The sequence below is a fragment of the Neopelma chrysocephalum genome, unplaced genomic scaffold (assembly GCF_003984885.1).
Source record: "Neopelma chrysocephalum unplaced genomic scaffold, ASM398488v2 Primary Assembly neopelma1_45, whole genome shotgun sequence".
In the NCBI taxonomy this organism is placed as follows: domain Eukaryota; kingdom Metazoa; phylum Chordata; class Aves; order Passeriformes; family Pipridae; genus Neopelma; species Neopelma chrysocephalum.
Genome location: NW_020897704.1, coordinates 10279997 through 10300146, shown reverse-complemented (window position 1 = coordinate 10300146; position 20150 = coordinate 10279997). Strand labels below are relative to the sequence as shown.

Here is a 20150-nt window from a genome sequence, read left to right as displayed (position 1 = left end):
CTATGTTCTCTGGAGACAGTGGCTGTGCCTGGGTGTTCTCCACCTCATGCTGGAAAGGAGAGTGTTTAATGCACTACAGTGGCCAATGTTCTTGTCAGATTATGCTCAGGTGAGTGGAAGGTCAGTTTAAGATTTCTGTAATTGAAACATATGGAGACCCCATGGGTATTTTGTATCAGTTGTCTGCAGGTCTGGTGTTGCTCTCCAGTAATAAAGTCATTCTGAAATCTGTTGACTTCCTTAGGAGAAATGCCATCTTTTGCCATTTTACTGTCTGTAGAATTGCTGAAGAAAAATCATAGTTTTTTGAATGTGGACTTTCTGAAAAACAAACAAACAAAAGTGTTTATTTTCATCATTGTGATTCTGACTTGCGATTTATCAGATTCTTTGTTCTGAAAGATGGCAGCTTATGGAGAGCTTGTGTTGTCTTAATCCAGTTTTCTCTGACTAACAGGCTTGGGTAAGAGTGGTTGGAAAACGGGCCAGTGGAAATGGACCTGGGAATGCTGGTCAACAGCCAGCTGAACATGACCCAGCAGTGTGCTCAGGTGGCCAAGAAGGCCAGTGGCACGCTGGCCTGTATCAGGAATAGTGTGGCCAGCAGGACCAGGGAGGTGATCATTCCCCTGTACTCAGCACTGGTGAGGACCCACCTCGACCCCTGTGTTCAGTTCTGGGCCCCTCACTACGGGAAATACATTGAGGTGCTGGAGCATGTCCAGGGAAGTGCGATGAAACTGGTGAAGGTTTTAGAGGGTAAGTCCTGTGAGAAGTGGCTGAGGGGGCTGGGGTTGTTTAACCTGGAGAAAAGGAGGCTCAGGGGTGACCTTATCGCTCTCTACACCTACCTGACAGGAGGTTGTATCCAGGTGGGGGTGGGTCTCTTCTCCCAGGCAACCAGGGACAGGACAAGAGGACATAGTCTTAAGCTGTGCTGGGAAGGTTGAGGTTGGACATCAGGAGGAATTTATTCCCAGAAAGAGTTGTTAAGCATTGGAATAGACTGCCTAGGGAGGTGGAGTCGCCATCCCTGGAGGTGTTCAGGAGTGCCATGGTCTAGTTGACAAGGTGGTGATCAGTCAAGTGTTGGACTTGATCTCAGAAGTCTTTTCCAACCTTATTGATTCTGTGATTCTGTGAAAATAATAATTTCAAATGACCTACACAGAAAAAGAAGTTTCTTTATCTTAAAACAGTATTGAACTTTGGTCCCTCTAATATTAGGGGCATTGGGACATAAACATCAATAATGTGCTCTGAGCTACAATCAATAGCATTTTTGTCTTTTATGCATTTGGCTCTCTACAGTTCCTGCAGTTTCCACCAGCATGCTGAAGGTAGATGCTGCTCATGTTAAGCATTTGGAAATATTATTTCCATATTTTAATGATCATGCTTCTGTATATCCCATTATTATTCAGACTTTTCAGTTTCTTCACATTATTGATTTTGCTTTGTGCATCTGGTTCTGAAGACAAGCATTTGGAAATCAATCCTTGTATCATCAGTTGTTGACTTTAGAACATGAAATTCTAGTTTATAGTAACTGGGAATCTTATGGTTTACCTTCTGGTCAACTACCCAGCTTCAATGTCTCCTGTGACAAGTGATGTGCTGAATTTTTCTGATATTTCACACTAGATTTTACTTCCAGTTCTAGTTTCACTGTAGTCTGATAAATCTACACAGCAAGCAGGTCACTATTCTCTAGGTTCTGCAACACTTTCCATATGACAGGATGAGGCCAAAATCTGACAGGAAATGTCTGCAGTTTTTTCACCCGTCTTCAAGAACAGTGACATCAAATGTGTCCTTCACTTAATGATGACAAAAAAGCCTTGAGCTTCACTGTGACATGCTCTAAAGTGGTTCCTGTAGTTACTGGTTTGGATAACTGTTAAGGTAGCCTTTGCCAGGTAATTGATGGCATCAGGGAAATGACTTGAAACTACAGATAATACTTGTGGACTCAAAGTAAAAAAAGATAATTTCCCAATGATGGAATTCTTTTGGATGCTAGAATAATTCAGGTTGGAAGGGACCTTAGGAAGTCTCTGGTCCAACCTCCAGATCAAAACAGGCCATTTTTTAAATCAGACCAGGTCAGTGAGGGCTGGTTCTTGAAAACTTCCAAGGACTGAGAGAGACTGCACAACCTCTCTGGGCAGCCAGCTCCACCACCAAACTGGCTTCATGATGAAAAGTTTCACATATATCCAGCCTGAAACTCTCTTTTTTTCAACTAATGCCTTTGCCTATCATCTTTCCACTATACACCAGTGTGCAGAGAATTAGGGACCTCCCCATAGGTACTGCCAGGCTGCTGTCAGACACTGCAAAGTTGTCTCCTCTCCAGGCTGAGCAAACCCGTCTCCCTCAGACTCTGGTCACACAGCAAGTGCTTGACCATCCTGGCGACCCTCTGCTGAGCTCGTTACAATTTCTTAGTGTCTTTCCTTTATTGGAGGCCCCCAAATTGGATCCAGTATTCCAGATGCGGTCTAGTGAGTAGAGAGATGATCACTTATCCTGTTCCTGTAGCCCAGGAGGCAGCTGGTCCTCCTTGCTACTGGGGTACTGCTGGCTTGTGGTCAGCAGCTGCCCACCAGGACCTCCAGGGCCATTCCAGGGGAGCAGCTCCCTGAGCAGAGGGTTTCCAGGCTGTGCTGTTGCAGGGCTCAGGAGGAGAATGAGAGATGTTTGGGTGCACATGCTTCTTCTGAGGGTAATCTAAGATGAAAATTGCTCACCAGACTTGATTGATCTATACACTGGCTTGTGTGTATTGTGCAACTTCGAGAACTTCAACTAGTTGTAAATAATGTTACCTTTGCTTTACCGGTTGCGCACGGAAAGGCCCCTGAGAGTGCAAAAAACCCATGTTGATGTGCAAATGGTTACACCAGGTGTAGTACCTTCAAATTCGTTTATTACAGTAGTCCAAGCCTGGAACTGTTTACTTGCAGCACTTTTAATTTTTATTGCTTTTTATTGTTTTCTCTTTCTTTAGAATTAGAATAGCTTTATTTAGCATACCAGCAGTGAGTACCTCAGCAGTCTGGTTCATTCAACAAGGATATTTTTGTTATCTCCTAGCTGTGCTGTTATCTTGGTAACTTTTATATGAAATGATTATTTAATCATTAAACCTGAAATTTCTGGAAGTCTCAAGGGAACTGTATACAAATTAAATCAAGAAGTTCTTTAGCACTGCTACTTACACACAGGGCATTTATAAAGGAATATAATTTCCTTGGGGTTCCTTCATCTTTCTCTATGGCCTTGATCATTACCTCTAAGTTTGATCCCTAAAAGAACATTCTGTTACAAATAACTGTTTTGGCTAAAGAAGCTAGATGTCACTGTGTCTCACCCTAAGGGTTCATTTATTCTTTGATATTTAACAGAGTTGTTGCTGAAAAGCAGCTGTAGGTACTTCATTTTCTGGGAGAAAAGAACTTCACTGTAAGCCTGAATTCTAGCACCTGGCAAAGTGAGATATTAACTCTTTGTTTAATTTGTGCTGTAACTCTAGGAGCTGTTCTGAAAAGTGGTTACCTGGGATATGTGATTTCCTAGGATATTGGTTTCAGTAAATATGACGTATCTAGCTCACATTAGGATTTTTATTCCCCCCCCCAAATTTAAAGGAATTAATTGTAGTTTACAGAGGAGATATGTGTTATTATCTTTCCTCTCATTAAGTAAAAATAGAAATAAAAATCTTTCCTTCCTTCCATTCAGTAAGAATAATTCACGTGTGGATCTGTTTTGCATGCAGAGTTGACCAAAAGAAACTAACTTAGAATTTTATGTTTCGTTTTCAAAATGGCAAGTCCACTTTTGTTCAGAGGTTTTCTGGCATGGATTCAGTTTCTGAGAAATTTGCTGTATGTGCATTTGTGAGCTTTCTTCTGTTGTCTGACAGTTTCCTTTTCTGCTGAAACGGTGCGAGGCCGTGGTTGTGCAGGGGAATGCAAGACCTGGTCCCAGTGGAGATCCTGTGTATTAAGGCAAGAGACTAGGGGTTGAGGTTTGTGTAAAACAAGGAACTCTGCAGAAAATGGAGAATACTGGAACAGGGACGGGAATATAGCAGCAAAGTATTTGTGGAGATATGGTCAGCTTTTTCCAAGATAATGTGATGTAATTATTAGAGATTTGTTGCTGAAGTGAGGAGGCCATTCATGCAGTTTAGTCCTTTCTTCTTCTAGTGAAAAAAGCACTATCTTTCTTGGTCAGCTGCATGTGGACAAGGATGCTTTTGTCATCACAGTCATTTAGGTATGGAGTAGACTGGGAAATTGAAACCAACTGTCTTACAAGTCTGATGCTGTTTGAGGTCATATTGTGTTCATCGGTGAACTTCTACATACATATGTTAGTTTTTCCTGGGTTCATCTTTTCTTCAAGTGCGATGTGGTTTTAACTAGGTACTGAGAAAATGGAGTTACGTGGTGGTGACCAGCATAATGCATCTTGGAGCATCCTATGTGTGTTGGTGACACCTCATCCAGCCTTTTTGTGTCTTGTCATAGTAGAAAACAAGGGAATGAAACAGCACTGTGGATGTCTGCAATATCTATAGATAGAAGAAGAAATAAATCTGGCTTTACAGTATGCAGGAAAAAGATTGATCAGTTTGTGTTTAGATCCATTTAGTCTTTTGAATACAGTAGTATTTAGTTCATAATGGTACCAAATGTGTATGTGTGGGAGAGATGGAGGGTGTTTAGAAAGCTGAAAATAAAAAATGCTTTTTTTTCATTAGAGTACACTGTATTTACCATTGACTAAGGACTTTCTGAGAAATATAGTTTCAAGTAGTGACAGGTTGTTAGCTGAAGGAGTGGAGGCTTGAGGTTCTTTACCTTTTAGGAAAAGATCAGTTCTGTGAGACGTCAATGCCTTCTTTCTTGTTCTGATTGATAAGCAGTCACACAGTCATGGACAACTTGTATTATTAGGAAATATAAATGTGGTAATCTGTGTTCTCAGGATGATTACAGTCCCTGTTCTTGAAATGATAATATTTGTAGCCCATCTTTTGGCTTGTTATAGTTGTCCGCATCATTACAAATGCAGGCGAGCATGTACTGATTGCTGTGTGGGTGCTTGCTTTCTTACCTCAGTATGTAGTTACCAGTATTATTTCATAACAGCAGTTTATATTTTGACTACAAAAAAGTAAAACAGCATATATATTATTTTATAGTTTTATTTGTCTTCTGAACTTCCTTTGTCTCTCTGAAAAGAATCCTGTCAGCAAAAAGTCTTAAATTAATTTTCTGGAATTGTTGAGAAAACAGATGTTCAAAATCAACCATTTCAAAACTTGGCAGAAATATTTTCCATAATGTTTTTGTCTACCTGTCTTCCTGTTGTATCTGGAACCTGTTTAGTAAGTTTGGTTTATCATATTTCTTATAGAGGATTATGTGAGCATGACTTACCCATTTGACCAAAGCCACCTAAAATCAGCACAATAAAATTCCAGGAGACAAGTTCCATTAGCTTATTCCTTAGTTTCATTTTGCTTAGCAGCCTGGGCCAAGGAGGACTGAGGAGCATCTCCTTACAGAGTACTTTGTAATGTAGAATGTAGGGCACTTCTGGAAAAGGGGAAAGGTAGATTCAAGCTTCCTTCCCTTGGTCCCATAGCTGTGAAAACCAAAGGTAACTTTGCTATAGCAACCATTCTTTTAAAAGGATAATTCCACCTCCTTTTTCGGTGCCTATTCTCAGCTTGCTATTCTGAATGCCATATAGATGCAGGGTATTCTGTGAAGCCTGTTTGAGATTGAATTTTGCGCTCCCTTAGCTGCCCAAACCAAGTCTACCCCTTATGTGGGATCACAGGCTTTGACATGTGCCTCTGAGGAACTCTTGCATTTATGCCTTAGATATCATCCCAGAGGTTCATAGGAGTATTCTAGATTTGGTATTATCTCTACCTTCCCCATTTTGCTGGATGATTGATCAGAATATATCAATCGTGCTATATACCATACTATCATACTGTAATACCTGCTATTGGTAGGTTTTTCACTTTGTCTTGGACAAATCAGTTTAGTCTGCTGGTAGGACACTGAGACAAGCTTGTCAGAGTCAATAGTTTTGACCTTGTCTCTACTCTCCCTACAGTCCCTCTTTGCATGAGTCTTTGTCTTAGAAGTCACCTTCAGTTGCCTGCCCTTAATCTAAATTTTTTCTACTTTCATGAATCTTCTCATATCTTTACATGTCCAGTCACCAGTAATTATTTTCCTTGTGTGTCACTCTTAATAATTTTCTTTCCCTCATATATTCTTCCTATAGTCTATCAAGATCTTTTGTTAGTCTTTAAACACCAGCATATAAAAGCCATAATATGTGGTTCCTTAAAACAACCACCACCTTTTTGTTTCATTAGCTTTCATAACTCTTTGCAGATCTGTAACACAGATTTTCTCATGTATTTTCACTCCTCTCTTCTGGCTGCTGTTTCACAGCAGGTTCTTTCCCCTTCTTAAATCCATTATCCCAGAGGTGCTACCGCTGTCGCTGATGGGCTCAGCCTTGACTGGTGATGGGTCCATGTTGTAGCCAGCTGGCATTGGCTCCATCCAGACATTGGAAAGCTTCTGGCAGCTTCTCACAGAAGCCACCCCTGCAGGCCCCCCCAGCTACCAAAACCTACCCAAATAAACTTAAATTACTTCTATGATTTTAGGTTATTTTTTTCTTTTTCTCCAATAATTCTTAGTTCTTTCTACCCACAATGTCCTATGTCTTACTGATTCTTACATTTGTCCATCAATGTCTTCTCATACCTCCAGAATTTGAGTACATCCTTTTCTGGCTTTTCTCTCTACTTGTACTTTTTTCCCATTTTCTGTTCTTTTGTTCTGCTCTATTGATAACTTAATGTTTTACTAGGTTTGTAAATTGGTTTCTTTCTGCACACAGTTTTCATTTTTAACCCACTTTAAATGGGTTACAAAATAGCAAAAAGATTACTTTCCATTGTTCAGAATATGTTTTCTTAATAGCTGCATTTTATATTTGCTCACATTGTATGTAAGGCATGACTTTTCTGGTGGGAAAATAATGTAGACACTGATATCATCCTAATGCTGACTGTTCAATAAGAAAAAATATCTGCAATTGATGTCTGTGAAGTGCTAAATATGGTAGGAAGAGCTGGGTGCATTTCTGTTTCTATTCTGTAGTATTAGCAAATATAAAGTTGAAATGTATGCAAAGAGCTCTGTGTCTGCTCAGAGTTTGTCAAATATTTATGCATATTTTAGCTGCATCCCAAATAACACACTGTAGCACTGTGAACTGCTGGGACTTGTATGAGAATGGGAACAGAAGGTTATACAAGTCAACATCGGAGTACAATATGTTGCTATATGTTTTGCTACTCCATATGCTATATTGGGAAAGCTTATAGAGTAAGTACTATAGTCCATGGTGTATACTGGCAAACTTTTCTAGTGGAAGTACATTTTAGTTTTGTAATGATTTTATTGTTTAATAACTACGTGCAGTGTTCTGGACACTGTAATGTGTGTTTGTGCTGGTTTTCACCAGCCAGACAGATGAAATCAAGCATGTCCTGAGATGCCAAGTGAAACTGTCTCCTACCATCAGCCAGAAGCCTGGCTGTTTTTTTTTTATCTCCATCTTGACAAATTACACCATTATGGAAAGAACTGAAATAGGACTAGAAAGAGGACTGAGTACTATGCAAGTCCTTAGGGAAATTCTGTTAAAGGTCCTTTCTCGTGCCCTATTTAAAAATAGGAAAGTCTTTTAGCTCCTTGTGCTGAAGTCTGAATAGACAGTTTCTGTGAAGGAACCTATTTAGTGATTCAAACCCCTATGATTTCAGGGCAGAGTGTGCATCTTTGACCCAGCAGTGAGCATGCTACCTGTGATGCAGAGTGCTTTGGACTCTGAAGTAGAAAAAGGTACTGTTGTCTAACACATCTAAATTTTCACTTTTACATACCAAATAATTTTAGGGAACTTGTGCAAAGGTTGCCCACACAAGAATAACTTCACAGGGATAGTTATCGAAAAATGTCTTGTGTGGGCTGTCATGTTTCTTCAAATGGGCTTTCACAGTGATCAGTACCATCTTGATGAAATTCCTGCTTTGTTGAGAGGATTGGTGAAATATGAATAAACCCATGTGGACTTTTGAACGGAGAATCCTTGGAAGGCTTTGTGACTCACTGTTGGCATGAACCTCATTCAAGATGCTACGTATTATATTAGACACTTCATGTTATTTAGAAATGCTGGAGGAAATAGCTTGTAGTTCTACTCATTAGAAATAGCATTGGTAGCAGATGGCCAAGAGAAAATGCTGTAGAAAAGTTGATTGTGTGAGTCTTTTGATTTCCTTCAAGCATATAGTGCAAGCTGAGCAAGGTCTTTCAGCTCTGGCGAAGGTTTTGCCACAGAGCTGCATAGCTGAGCACAAGCCTGGTGCTTGGTGGGTGTTCATGACTATGACTATGAGGCAGTCTTTGGAGAATTTGAGTCTGTGCACTGAAAGCAAGAGTGGAACTGTCCTGCACGAGCAGCCGATACTAAAACAGACTGCCTTGGCAGTGCTCCCAAGACTCTGATTCAATCAATTCCTGCCTAATGAACTGAAGACCACCTTCCTGATAATTAAGAAGAAACAAGCTGCCTGGATTTTATCCAGCTCTGGATTTTTAGACTGGTGTTCTGAGCACTTAGTGATTTGTGCTATGTAGTCAACCGCTCAAAAGTTGTTACCCCCTAATCTGGTAGATTGGAGGGGAATTTCTTCAATTTTTGTTTATTGCTTGTGAGGAAATATCTAGAATATGCATGTCTCTGTGTTTGCCAGACCTTTTTTTTCTGAGTATGCATACTTTTATTCCAATTTGGGTAGTGTTTGTAATGTAAATGTTCTATGTCTAAAAGAATAATGACACAGAACTGCAAAGTATTAGGCATTCTGTGTATTCACCTAATTATGCCTAGATGAAGTTTCAGTATAGTGACCCCATCAGGAGTAGGCTCCTTCTTTCTGACAGTATCATGGGAAATGATAGCCACACCGATCCTGATTTGTTCCAAATGAGCTTGTATTTAAAGTAAACTTAACTTCTTGAAATATGTCCAGGGTTTTGCACAAGTGGTGGGTCTCAGCAGCAGAGCCAGTTGGTATTGCCTTATTATATCGTATGGAATCAGATAAATGATACCTCATCTTATTGTATGCTCAGATAGAGGAGAAAGTTAATCTCCTTTCTCTGGGGTGTTCTTCAGTCCTTATGTTTACTTACAGCTCTTCAATTTCATCTTCCATGTGGTCCAGTCAAATCTAGGAAAATAGAAATAATATGGTACTTGATAGTTGCAATCATCAGAGACTACAACTGGTTATTTCTCATTGGTATCACCCCAGAGGGTTGCTTTTGTTTAAATGAAAACTAATTATGGAATTGGGATTTTGGGGGCTGGGGCTCTCTTTCTAGTTCCTCCTGTAGTGGTAGGAACTGGTGAGATGTTAAAAAAATGGATTTCTGACACAGAAACTTTGGAGATCCAGTAGTATTTGTCTGGTCTAGTTTGAAACTACTACCTGCCGTGCAAGGGGTCTCTGTGCACCGTGTTTCTCATACAGGAGAAGTAAATCCTGACAAACTGGAAAAAAATCTCACACTGCCATTAAGTCACCTTAGCAATTCTCATAGAGTTAAACTGGGGAAGTGACGTTTTTGCTGTATGAGGGGATGGGCATAGCTGTCATAGTTAGGGATGTTTGTACAGATGTAAGACATGCTGGTGTAACTACAGCAGGTAGAGGTGGTCTATTTTCATGCTCCACCCTGATAGTCATGCTGGCAAAACTGTGGTCTTGATTTGCCCCTAATGGGATGAAAAAATATTTCCAAAGCTCTTCTTCTCTTGAGAAATTCTTTCTAATATGCTTTATGACTCAGAGGTTCTGTACTTTGGAAAGGGTACACACATTTTGATTATTTTTCCTGCCATGTTTTGAGTATAATAAAATATTCAGTAATTATATGTGAATTTTCATTCATTTATGTATTGATAACCTTATTTCCTGATACGTCAAGGCAATAGAGAGAGCATGACTAACATGTTTTGTGATCTTACAATTACTAACTGCATGTTAATTTTCATTTTAGAATTCATTCATGTCTGAAGTGACTATGTTGCTGATTTTGAATATAAAACATATTTACTAGCTGAAAACCACTCATCACTTGGAGTGATGAGTTAGAAATTCTAAAAGCTTACCTATTCTTGCTGACAAAGCAATCCATCTTGAGTTGTGTGCAGATTTCATTGCATGTGTATTTTCATAATGCACTGCCTTTTGACAGTTCAGATTTTTTCCTACAAATACTTTGCATTGATGTATTTGAGCTTGTTTGTGTTTATATCCATCTTGGATGGATATATGTGAAATGTAACCCTCACCTGGAAAAAGCAAATAAAAATAATTTCACTTAGTTGAGCTTAGCAACCAATGGAGAAATATGTAGAGTGTTTGTATCACAATTTGTTAATGCCATAATTCTGCATGGGATGAAATAGGTCCCTAAGAACAGTATTAGGACTGCTTTTTGAGCAATGATGTATTGCATTCAGCAGTGACTTGTAGCAAAATGTGGCAGGACATTTGAGCGTGATAAAGTCACCAGGTACTGTTGGGAGCGTGGAATGAGCTAGAGAGGTAGAAAAATAAAATACTGAACATAGTGAGTATTGCAGCCACCAGCAGTGCAATGGTTCAGAATCATTAATGTCTGTGGTGCCAGTCAAGGCTTAGACAAAAGAGATGGGGACCACAGAATATACAAAATGAATACAGAAGGTGTGCTATTGCATGAACAACCTGTCATCATCATCATATGATGAAATTCTTTGTTTTCCAGGAAATATATGCTAAATAGAGAAGTGGGGAAAACCAGTCTTGCAGCTTCTTGTAACTACTAGGACTCATCTCAAGAGGGATAGTATTTATCTCAGCCAATTAGTCACATTTTTAATTCATCTCATCTTTATCTGGACATGTAATACAGATCATATAAATCTCTTCGTAAATGTGCTGGTTTCTCTGCATTGCCTGTAATTGGAATCCAGTGCATATGTGGATGTTTACCTAAGAGGCATCTTACTTAGCTTTAGATGGTTTATGTCAGTGGGATTCTTGTGTGCCAAACCCCAGTGTTCATGTCATGAAATTCAGTGGACCATAGTAATGTCAGAGGCTGTATTTTAAGAACCAAAATAAAATGTATCAAGTTTTTCCATGAGACATCTAGTGGCATGCACTTAGAAATTAATGTTACTGAAATAAGCAATGAAGGAAAGGAAATGCCGTAAGACAGCAGATCACAGCATTGGTATAATTTTTAAGTTGTGACTCTAATGAAAGATGCATCCCTGATTATGGCAAAAAGATAAGCCAAGGCAAAATTAAATACAGATTTGTAACCACAAGTGTTAAGTTTCTTATCACAGATGATAAAAAGAAATCCTTTTAGAATTCGGACGTATGGGCACTAGCACAAGAAACTGCAGTTCTTAAATATATTGTCTGTAACCAGTGATAGAGAAGAAATATTTAATGAGGGCACCTGCTGATAGTAGCTAATGAGATTGACTGAAATGAGTTGCTAGCAGAGAAGAGTGACCTTAGAGCAGAGACACAAACTGACACAGAATAGCTCAGGAACACACTCTGTTTCTGGACTGATCCTGGCTTCAGGCTATGTGAAAGGGACTGGATAAGATGAATCAGGATGGGCATGGATGAGGCTAAATTCAGTTTCCTTTGTGTGGTCTGGAAGACTGTTGTTTAGCCAGGCCCTCTGAGACCTGTCAGTTCTGGGATAATGATATCAAAGCTATTAAATTCCTGGTTTGTATAACTTTTTTGATGTAGAGGTTTTATCAGAGGTAAGGATGTACCTGTACATCAGGTTGAGGTAGACTATTCATACACCCAGCAGCACACTGGACTGTGACACAGATTTGTTGGCTCCCATGTACACATATGTGCACTAGAGCACAGAACCTGATACCAGCTGAAACAAAGTACTGATTTAGGTAATGATGGGTTATATGGTGCTTACTTGGCATGTTAATATTGTTGCTATTTAAATAAAATCCCCGAAAGTTTATTTCTGACAAGATTGTAGTAACTATAAAATGTAGTACCATTAAATAGTTGGTAGGAATTTTGTTTATGTAGAGGTAAAGTACTATAGTTGTTCAAGAGATTGCAGACTTCCTTTTGTGGGCATTTGTAATTATTTGGGACCAAATCCAGTTCCTAGTAAACTGCACAGGAATCTTTCAGTCAGGGACTTATGTCAAATTTCTCCAAGTTTTTGAAGATGCCAAGTTTTAAAAAGTTGACATTTTAGCTGAGTGCATGATACAGTGAGGACCAGGACTTCCTGTGGGACTGTGTATAATACACGTGATGAAATGCTTTACCATGAAATCATCTTAATTGGGTATGGTAATGAGGAGGTTAATGTGTCTACGGGGTCACTACTTCATAAGTTGTTTGTGTAATAATATAGGAAGTATGGGGAATAAACAAGAGGACACCAAATCTCAATCCATGAACAACACTGTGGCTGAACTAGCATAGGAGAGACGTGGTTAGAGGACAGCGAGGAGGAAGAGGCTGTTGTATGTTTTGGTTCAGACGCTTGTGCTGTGACCCAACCGTAGAGGGAGTTAGACGTGCCAATGCTCTGAGTAATACTAACAGGGGAAAAGCTTATGGGCTCCGTTGTTACACAGGTGTTGCACAGACCACCAAAGAGATCAGATAGCTCAGGGTATTTGTTATTGTCAGGGTACAGGGGATGGTGATAGTGAGGGATTTAAATCAATCAGTCATCTGCTGGAGGCCGATAAAGGAGAATACCAACTGCCCAACATGTTTTGCAGTGCACTTAAAACCAAAGTTTGAGATGGTGGGAAAAGCAATCAAAAGGGAAGCTATTATATTTGATACCAACTCTAAGGGAGAAGCTGTTGCAAGAATAGGGCAGGTCGAGTGAGTTACCCTGTGATGACAGGACTCACAGATTTCAGGGAGGGAATGAGGTAAAAGAGTCAAAACAACAGGTTTCAAGGGGGTATGAGAGGACTGTGGGCATAACCTCTTTGAAAAAGGAGTCTGGAGAAAAGAAATTAAAGAATTGTTTGTTCCTCAAAGAAAAATTATAAAGAGAAAAAATGCAAACTGAGACAAGACAGGAGAAGGACAAAAAGCATAGTGAAATAAATCTGTCTAAAATATAAGCACTTCATTTATATCAAGCACAAGAAGGAACCATGCACTAAATTAAAACCAGTTTGGATTATTCAGAACAAGTACAAAAGAATAGAAAAAGATGTAGAGGAAAAAAAACCAAACCAAAACACATCAAAGAAGCCAAGACCAAAAAATATGAACAAGAAAAGATTGTGTAGTAGTAAGTACATGAGGAGTAACAGAAATTGTTCTGGAAGTATATTTCTGGTAAGAGCATGTTCCAGGAAGGTGTTGCTCTGCTGCTTAACAAAAGCACATCAGTTTCCACTAGAGTATATGGAAAACAGCCTAGAACAGAGAAAGGAAAAATCAAACAGTAACTTATGTGTTAGGTGTTCCCAATTTAGCTGTGCCTCAGGCACTCTATACATGGAAACTGGAAGAATTGTCTGAATTAGTCTCAGCCCTGTTAGCAATAGCCATTAAGAATCTGAAGAAAAAAAATAGGTGTGAAAACCCTCCCAGAAAAATAGAAAAACTCATTTTTAAAAGGATGGGGGAGCTATGGAGAGAATATGCCTATCATAGGTTTACAGATCATTTTGTTCCTAGAAAAATTACAGACAAATATTTGTTTTGTAAATGCCTGGAGGAAGGTAACAGATAGCAATCAGCATGGATTTGTTGGAACTATCTAATACCCTATAACAAGAGATTAAAACTTGTGGATAAAAGAAAAGGAGCTAGTGTCCTACATTTTCATTTAAAGAAACTTCTGAATGCTGTTTTACAAGACTGCCCTATAAACAAGCTAAGGAATATGAAGCAGTGTTTCAATGTAAGTTGCATGGGATATAGCTGCAAAACTGTTTGGATAAGGTAAACCCCAAGCAGCTACTGCTGTTTCATTCATCCATATTCTGCTAGAGTTTTTTAAGACACTATTCTGTTTTTTTCTGTAATAATCTGGATTATGTTTTAGAGAATATGCTTATTAAATTTGCAGTTGTCACAAAGTTGAGAAGGGATTGGAAGGATGCCAGGTAACAGGATTAGAATTGAAAATTATCTTGAAATGGCTTTGAAAATAAGGTAATATTTAACAAGCCTAAGTGCATGGTACTGCACTTGGACAGAACAGCCTTATACAGGCATAGGACAGGTGGTTAAGCAGTGGTTAAGTTTTGAAAATTATATATGTCATAAATATTACATGAGTAAATGCAGTCAACCTGTTGTAAAGAAGGCATGATGGATGAAATAGTCATACAGCCTGCAAAATATGCAGAGTAATTCATGTGTTATACTCAGTGCTCTGCTCTGTTCAAATACTGGGTCCAGATTTGAGCATCACATTTCAATGAAGGGGGCTACCTGGAGGGAGTTCGGGGAATAACAATAAGGAGAGTTAGAGAGCTGAAAAATGTGCCTTGTAAGGAAAAAACTTGAAGAACCAGAATTATTTAGCCTAAAAAGTAAAAGGTAGGAAGGAGTGAAAAGTTTTCAAGTATGCAAAAAAACCCCAGTAAAGCAGCTTGAGCCAGCCAACCAACCAAAGAAACACACCCCAAACCACCTTGAACCTACACAGATGAAGGGAATTATGTGATCTCTCCATCCTATATGGATAGGTTGAATTCTAACCAGAAATAATTAACTTAGACATCAGAAAAAATTTCTGATAGTAAGATAAGATCATTTAGAAGAGGTTAGGTGAGAAACTTATATTAAAGGTCTTTCAAACCAAGGAAAACATGTCCAAAAATTATACAAATGTAGCTTTGTTTCACGCGGAGTTTGGAGCTGCTATGGACCCTCTCAGCAGTATCTTCTCTATTGAGTGTATTACTGCATGTTATTCCTGTGCCACACAATTCATTTTCTGTTCTGTAAATCTTGTGAAACAGTAATGTAATTTGAATTAAGATTATACTTTTTTTTTTATTTCAGTGTGTGCAGAAGCTTACAATCCTGATGAGGAAGAGGACGACGCAGAATCTAGGGTACTTAATGCTTAGAGACAACTACTTATTTTTTCAAATCTTGGGCATCAAATTTAAGAAGAAAAATGCAACCAGCATTATCATTCCTTTCCAAAAGCATCCTTATTATAGTATACTTCAGTAAGCTCATCAGTTTTTGTGTTAAAGGAACATTTGAAAATTCTGATTACAGTCATCCATATAGGACCTGATGTATTATTCTAAATGACCGAACATGTGATATGTGGTTAAGGAAACATTTTTGTGCAATTATATTTATGTAGAGAGCACCTGCTCCTCAAAACACTTATTTGGTGTCCTCACAATCTTGCAGTAGTTTCCTCAATATTCTAGTATTTTTCATAAGGCAGAAAAAGGTAAACTATAAAATTGCTAAGATTTTTAGGTGTACAATGCAATAACTAATGAACTGTGTTTATTTCTTTTATTTGTGTCACCCTTTTAAAAATATTTATTTCGCTTTAAGATGAAATAGCATGACTTTCAAGAGAAGTTTAATTGTTTATGTTCTACTTAATTTCTGGTTTGTAACACTGTCAAAAAGGTTACCCTATACTATCACAGCTATACTTAGCATATCTTTTGAAGCATATGAGTTGAGCAACTTGATTGATACTCACATGAACCACACATTGGTAATTTAGTAAATCTCTGACTCGCTCGGATAGTGTCAAGTCTGTTGTTTCTTCTGTGAAATTTCTGATACGAATTTTACACACATACTATTTCACAAAACACTCTTTAGGAAGTAGTCATGGCAAATGACTGAATATAACAGTGGTGCTTTTTATAAAACATGCATGCCCCAAATACGATCAGAGAGTACTAGAGTAATGTTTATGTAACTATAGTGTAGATAAAGGCATCCAGAATGGCTTGCAGAAATGAACTGGATTCTACAGGTGTAAAGATCTTGTAAGCTTAAATACAACAGTGTCACATTTGCTAATGGTGTGGTGATACCATGTTATCATTGAGTGTTTATTCAAATCCTGAAGGTTCTAAAATGAAAGTGTTATGAAGCATGGCCAAAATATTGCGTAAAATGCAGAGCTGAATTAGCTCAGTCCTTCAGCTAGTGCTGCTATATGATAACCACCTTAAGAGATTTTGTTATATCCCTCAGATTATTCACCCCAAAACAGATGATCAAAGAAACAGACTGCAGGAGGCGTGCAAGGAAATTCTTCTTTTTAAGAACCTAGACCCGGTAAGAAATTCTGTGTAATGAACAGCATTTAGCACTGCTACTAAGAATTAATTCTCGAGCTTTTGAACAGAAATTTACAGATTTGACTTTTGTAAGCTCTTACATATGCTTTCTTGACTGTTTCATAAATTCCAGAAATTACATTTTTATAATCGATACATCATATAGTCTTCTGTTCACCACCTTAGATGATAATCTTGAAGTACAGTAATATGAATCTATGCATTATTATGATTGTAAAATGTTGTATTTTCTTATTTTAAATCATGCTGTACATTGATGTGTGTAAATGCATCAGTTAACTGGAATGTTTAAGTTGTCTCTACTAGTTACTTTTTAGCATCCAAAAGGTGCTGAGTGCTCCCTCAAAACAGAAAATTACACCTAAAGCCTACAGTTTAACTCTGGATGTAATTGAACAAGCGAGTTATAAAATAGGGGGAAAGAGAAAGGCAATAGTGAAGTGTTTACATTATTATTTCGCTTAATGCAGATAGCATAAAAAAGCTTCAGATAATGTTGTTCTATGCAAATAATTTCCTTCTGTTGCCTATAAGAATAACTATGGGCTTTTATGAAAGCTTAAATGAACTGAATGAGCGTTCTGGATCAGACAAAGGTGATAACGCTACCAAAAAAACGCACAGGATTGTTTAAGGGAAGAGGTGATTGTATCAATCAAAACATGCATAGTGAGGTTGGGATGACTCACAGCACACCAAATGCTTTCTCAAAGGAATTGATTTGATGCTGTCAGGGGAGGGAGCATGGGGGAAATGAAAATAATTATGTAGAGTTTTAAGTATTAGAACAGAAAGTTTAAAATTTGATTCAAGAGGTAGCTAATGGAAAGGCCAGTCTGCAGCTCTGTTCAGAAATCAGGTGCTCTTACAGAGAATCACATTAATCTGTGCTGCAGGTTTCCAGCTCCTGATTCTGTCTGCATAAAGGCTGAGCCCTGACCCTAGGTACCTTTTCCCAGAGAAGCCCTGAGGAGAGCAGTGAGCCACAAACTCCCAGCTTTGCAGAACCCTGGAGTTAGCATTATAGGAGGGCATCAGAAGTCTCAACGTGGGTGCTAATAATACATGTGCATTGTTGGGACACTAGGGATCCTAATACAGAAGATTTCCTAATTCCATCATGCTATCTGTTTAATAGGTAGTTAATCAGCTGTTCCACTATACTTTTTCAAGCTAAAGTCTTGCAGAGATTTACCCCTTCTACTCCTGAATTATTTTTCTGAATAGCTTCAGGGATACAAAGTTGTTTGTGGGTGTCTGCTCTGGATGTGAAATTGCTTTATTATATATTTTCCTTATTGTTTCTGTGTCCTGGCTTCCACTTGTCTGGACCATCACTACATTAGTCTGCCAATGGCCCCTCTTGGTTAGTCTCTGAGCACCTCTCTCTTATGAGCCCTGTGACCCAATGGATTATCGTGTGCTCCTAGAACCTACTGTGATGTTAATAGTGCTTACAGTATCTATCCTCTGGATGGGATCTGCTTGCCCTTATAGCAAGAACTAGATCTTCTGTGTAAATAGTCATCAGCCACTTGGTCTGCAGGATAGGGATCTGTTGGCATCAAATCAGCTGTATCGTAACGTTATGTAGACACAACGCCAGTGTGGACACTTGACGGACTTTTTCCAGGGATGGATTCTTCCAAGAAATATTGAGGGGTTACTTCCTGTTTGTGAAGGTCTTCTCAGGACTGTGCTTGGTGTCTCAATACTGATGTTTTGAACGTTTTTTTTTTAGGTTTTGCTTCTGAATCAGTTACTTGTAATTGCTAAGAGTTCCCATAGCCCGTTCCAGGCGTTTAGCAGAAGACTGCTTAGCTGAGTTCTCCCCCTGTGGATCTCTGCAATCCAAAGCCTTGAAATCTGCTCCTGGGATCTCCCAAGTCTTGTTCACCCACCTTTGCTCAGATTGTCCACTGGATTAAGAACACTTCCTCCTGCTTGAAATTCTTTACAGACAGCATTCTGGGAAGTGGAATAAGATAATTTTTGTAGAAGAGTTTTTCATTATAATGATTTTACTTATAAAAGACACTGGAAAACTACTGAGCTCTGAAGACAGCAAGGGTATTAAAATGTAGCCTTCTTAAGTCTGGCATGCTCCTTCTGTGGAGCCGGGATCTGTAGTCCTCAGGGGACTTCTCCCACTCCTCCTTCTTGTTCTCTTTCTAGGCAGTGACTCAAGGGCTCTGCCACTGTAGTTGCAGTAATTTAAATGTTCCTATGCCAGCTCTCTTCTTCACCTCTGCTCCTCCACCCTGCAGCATAAGAGCTGCTGCAGTTTGCAGAGTGGTGTATTAGCAAAAACCTCCTTCATCTTGGAGAGAGATAACATCTTTAGCTGCTAAAGCTCAAGTCTGGAACAAAAGTCAAGCTTTGTATTGATAGCATCTCCTACTCCCACTGTTGGGTTTTTTTTTTCCTTGCATTGAACTTCAGCCTCTTTCTGCTATAGTTCTGTGTATCAAATTCATTGTTCCAGAGATCAGTTATGGAGGTAGAGACAATGTAAAGCACTTAATGGCTTTTCCCTGGTGGCCTTTTAGCAGGGTGTCAAACACCATTCTCAAATACAGAATTACAATGTCTTATAGTGTGATCAGGATTGTGTTCAGTACATGATGCTCAGTGGAGTCCACATTTTCTTAAAACTTCATCCCACCCTCACAGACTGTATTGTAATTTGAATGGAAGGATGAGATAAGGGTATCATCTGAACAGACAAGAGCCATCACATAAAATTAAAGAACAGCAGAACCATTTGAACATGAGGCTAAATGAGAGAGAGGACAAAAAGATAACCTCCAGACTTTGAGACAACTACACACAACACTGTCTTGAGCCTGCATTTACCTATAGCACTTTTTGAATATCAGACAGGTAAACTTACACAGAAATATTTATAAATATCAATATTTCACATATTGGCTTTGGTTGAAAATATAGTAGTGTGAAGGTACAGCAGTTCTGTTACATTTCCCTGAGCTGCACTTATGTTTTAAAGGCCAACTCTTTTAAATTCCCTAAAGCAATGTTAGCAGTCTTTTTGCCTTCCCATCTAGTTGCTGTTACTCAATATCAGTTTTAGCTAGTGTGTAACAGTATTGAAAAAATTACTTGAAGAGAAAAATATTGATTGAAACATGCATTTGCAACAAGATGAGGGAAAAAGGTTTTGCAGAGGTGTTTGGCTAGTTTTAGAGGACCAGATCAGAAAAGAATTGAGAAATTCTAGGAGCAGAACCATGTGGATGAGTGAATTAGAAGAGGAAGGTCTATTCAGATGTTTGTGTTCTTCTCCCCATGCTGTTAATGTAACCTATATTAGATTAACTCATTCCTCTTTTAAAACATCTCTTCCTGTTCTTCTTCCCAGAAAAACCTCTTCCTCTTAGACCGTAATATTATTTATTGTTCTTCTCAGTTGCCTGCCACCCTATTGCCAGAAACCATATTATTTTTGTTCTCCTAGGTTTGCCATGGTGTGCAAGGCTGCTTATTCTACCTACATGCACACAGCATGTTACCAGACAACCTCCTTTGTGCTCCAGATGCTGGAGATTACTAGCAGTGGAATCCGAAGCTGCATGCCCTCTTTCCCCTCCACTTCCACTTTGTGTAAGCCA

General features: G+C 38.8%; 1 protein-coding gene across 1 annotated transcript in view; it reads left to right on the top strand.

The window, feature by feature from the left end:
• PRKAR2B (protein kinase cAMP-dependent type II regulatory subunit beta) overlaps positions 1 to 20150 on the top strand; it is an 89744-nt gene that overhangs the window by 52903 nt on the left and 16691 nt on the right. The window contains exons 3-4 of the mRNA XM_027679332.1: positions 15236 to 15288; positions 16415 to 16498. Coding sequence (XP_027535133.1) covers positions 15236 to 15288; positions 16415 to 16498 — 137 coding nt within the window. The remainder of the gene's footprint in view (positions 1 to 15235; positions 15289 to 16414; positions 16499 to 20150) is intronic.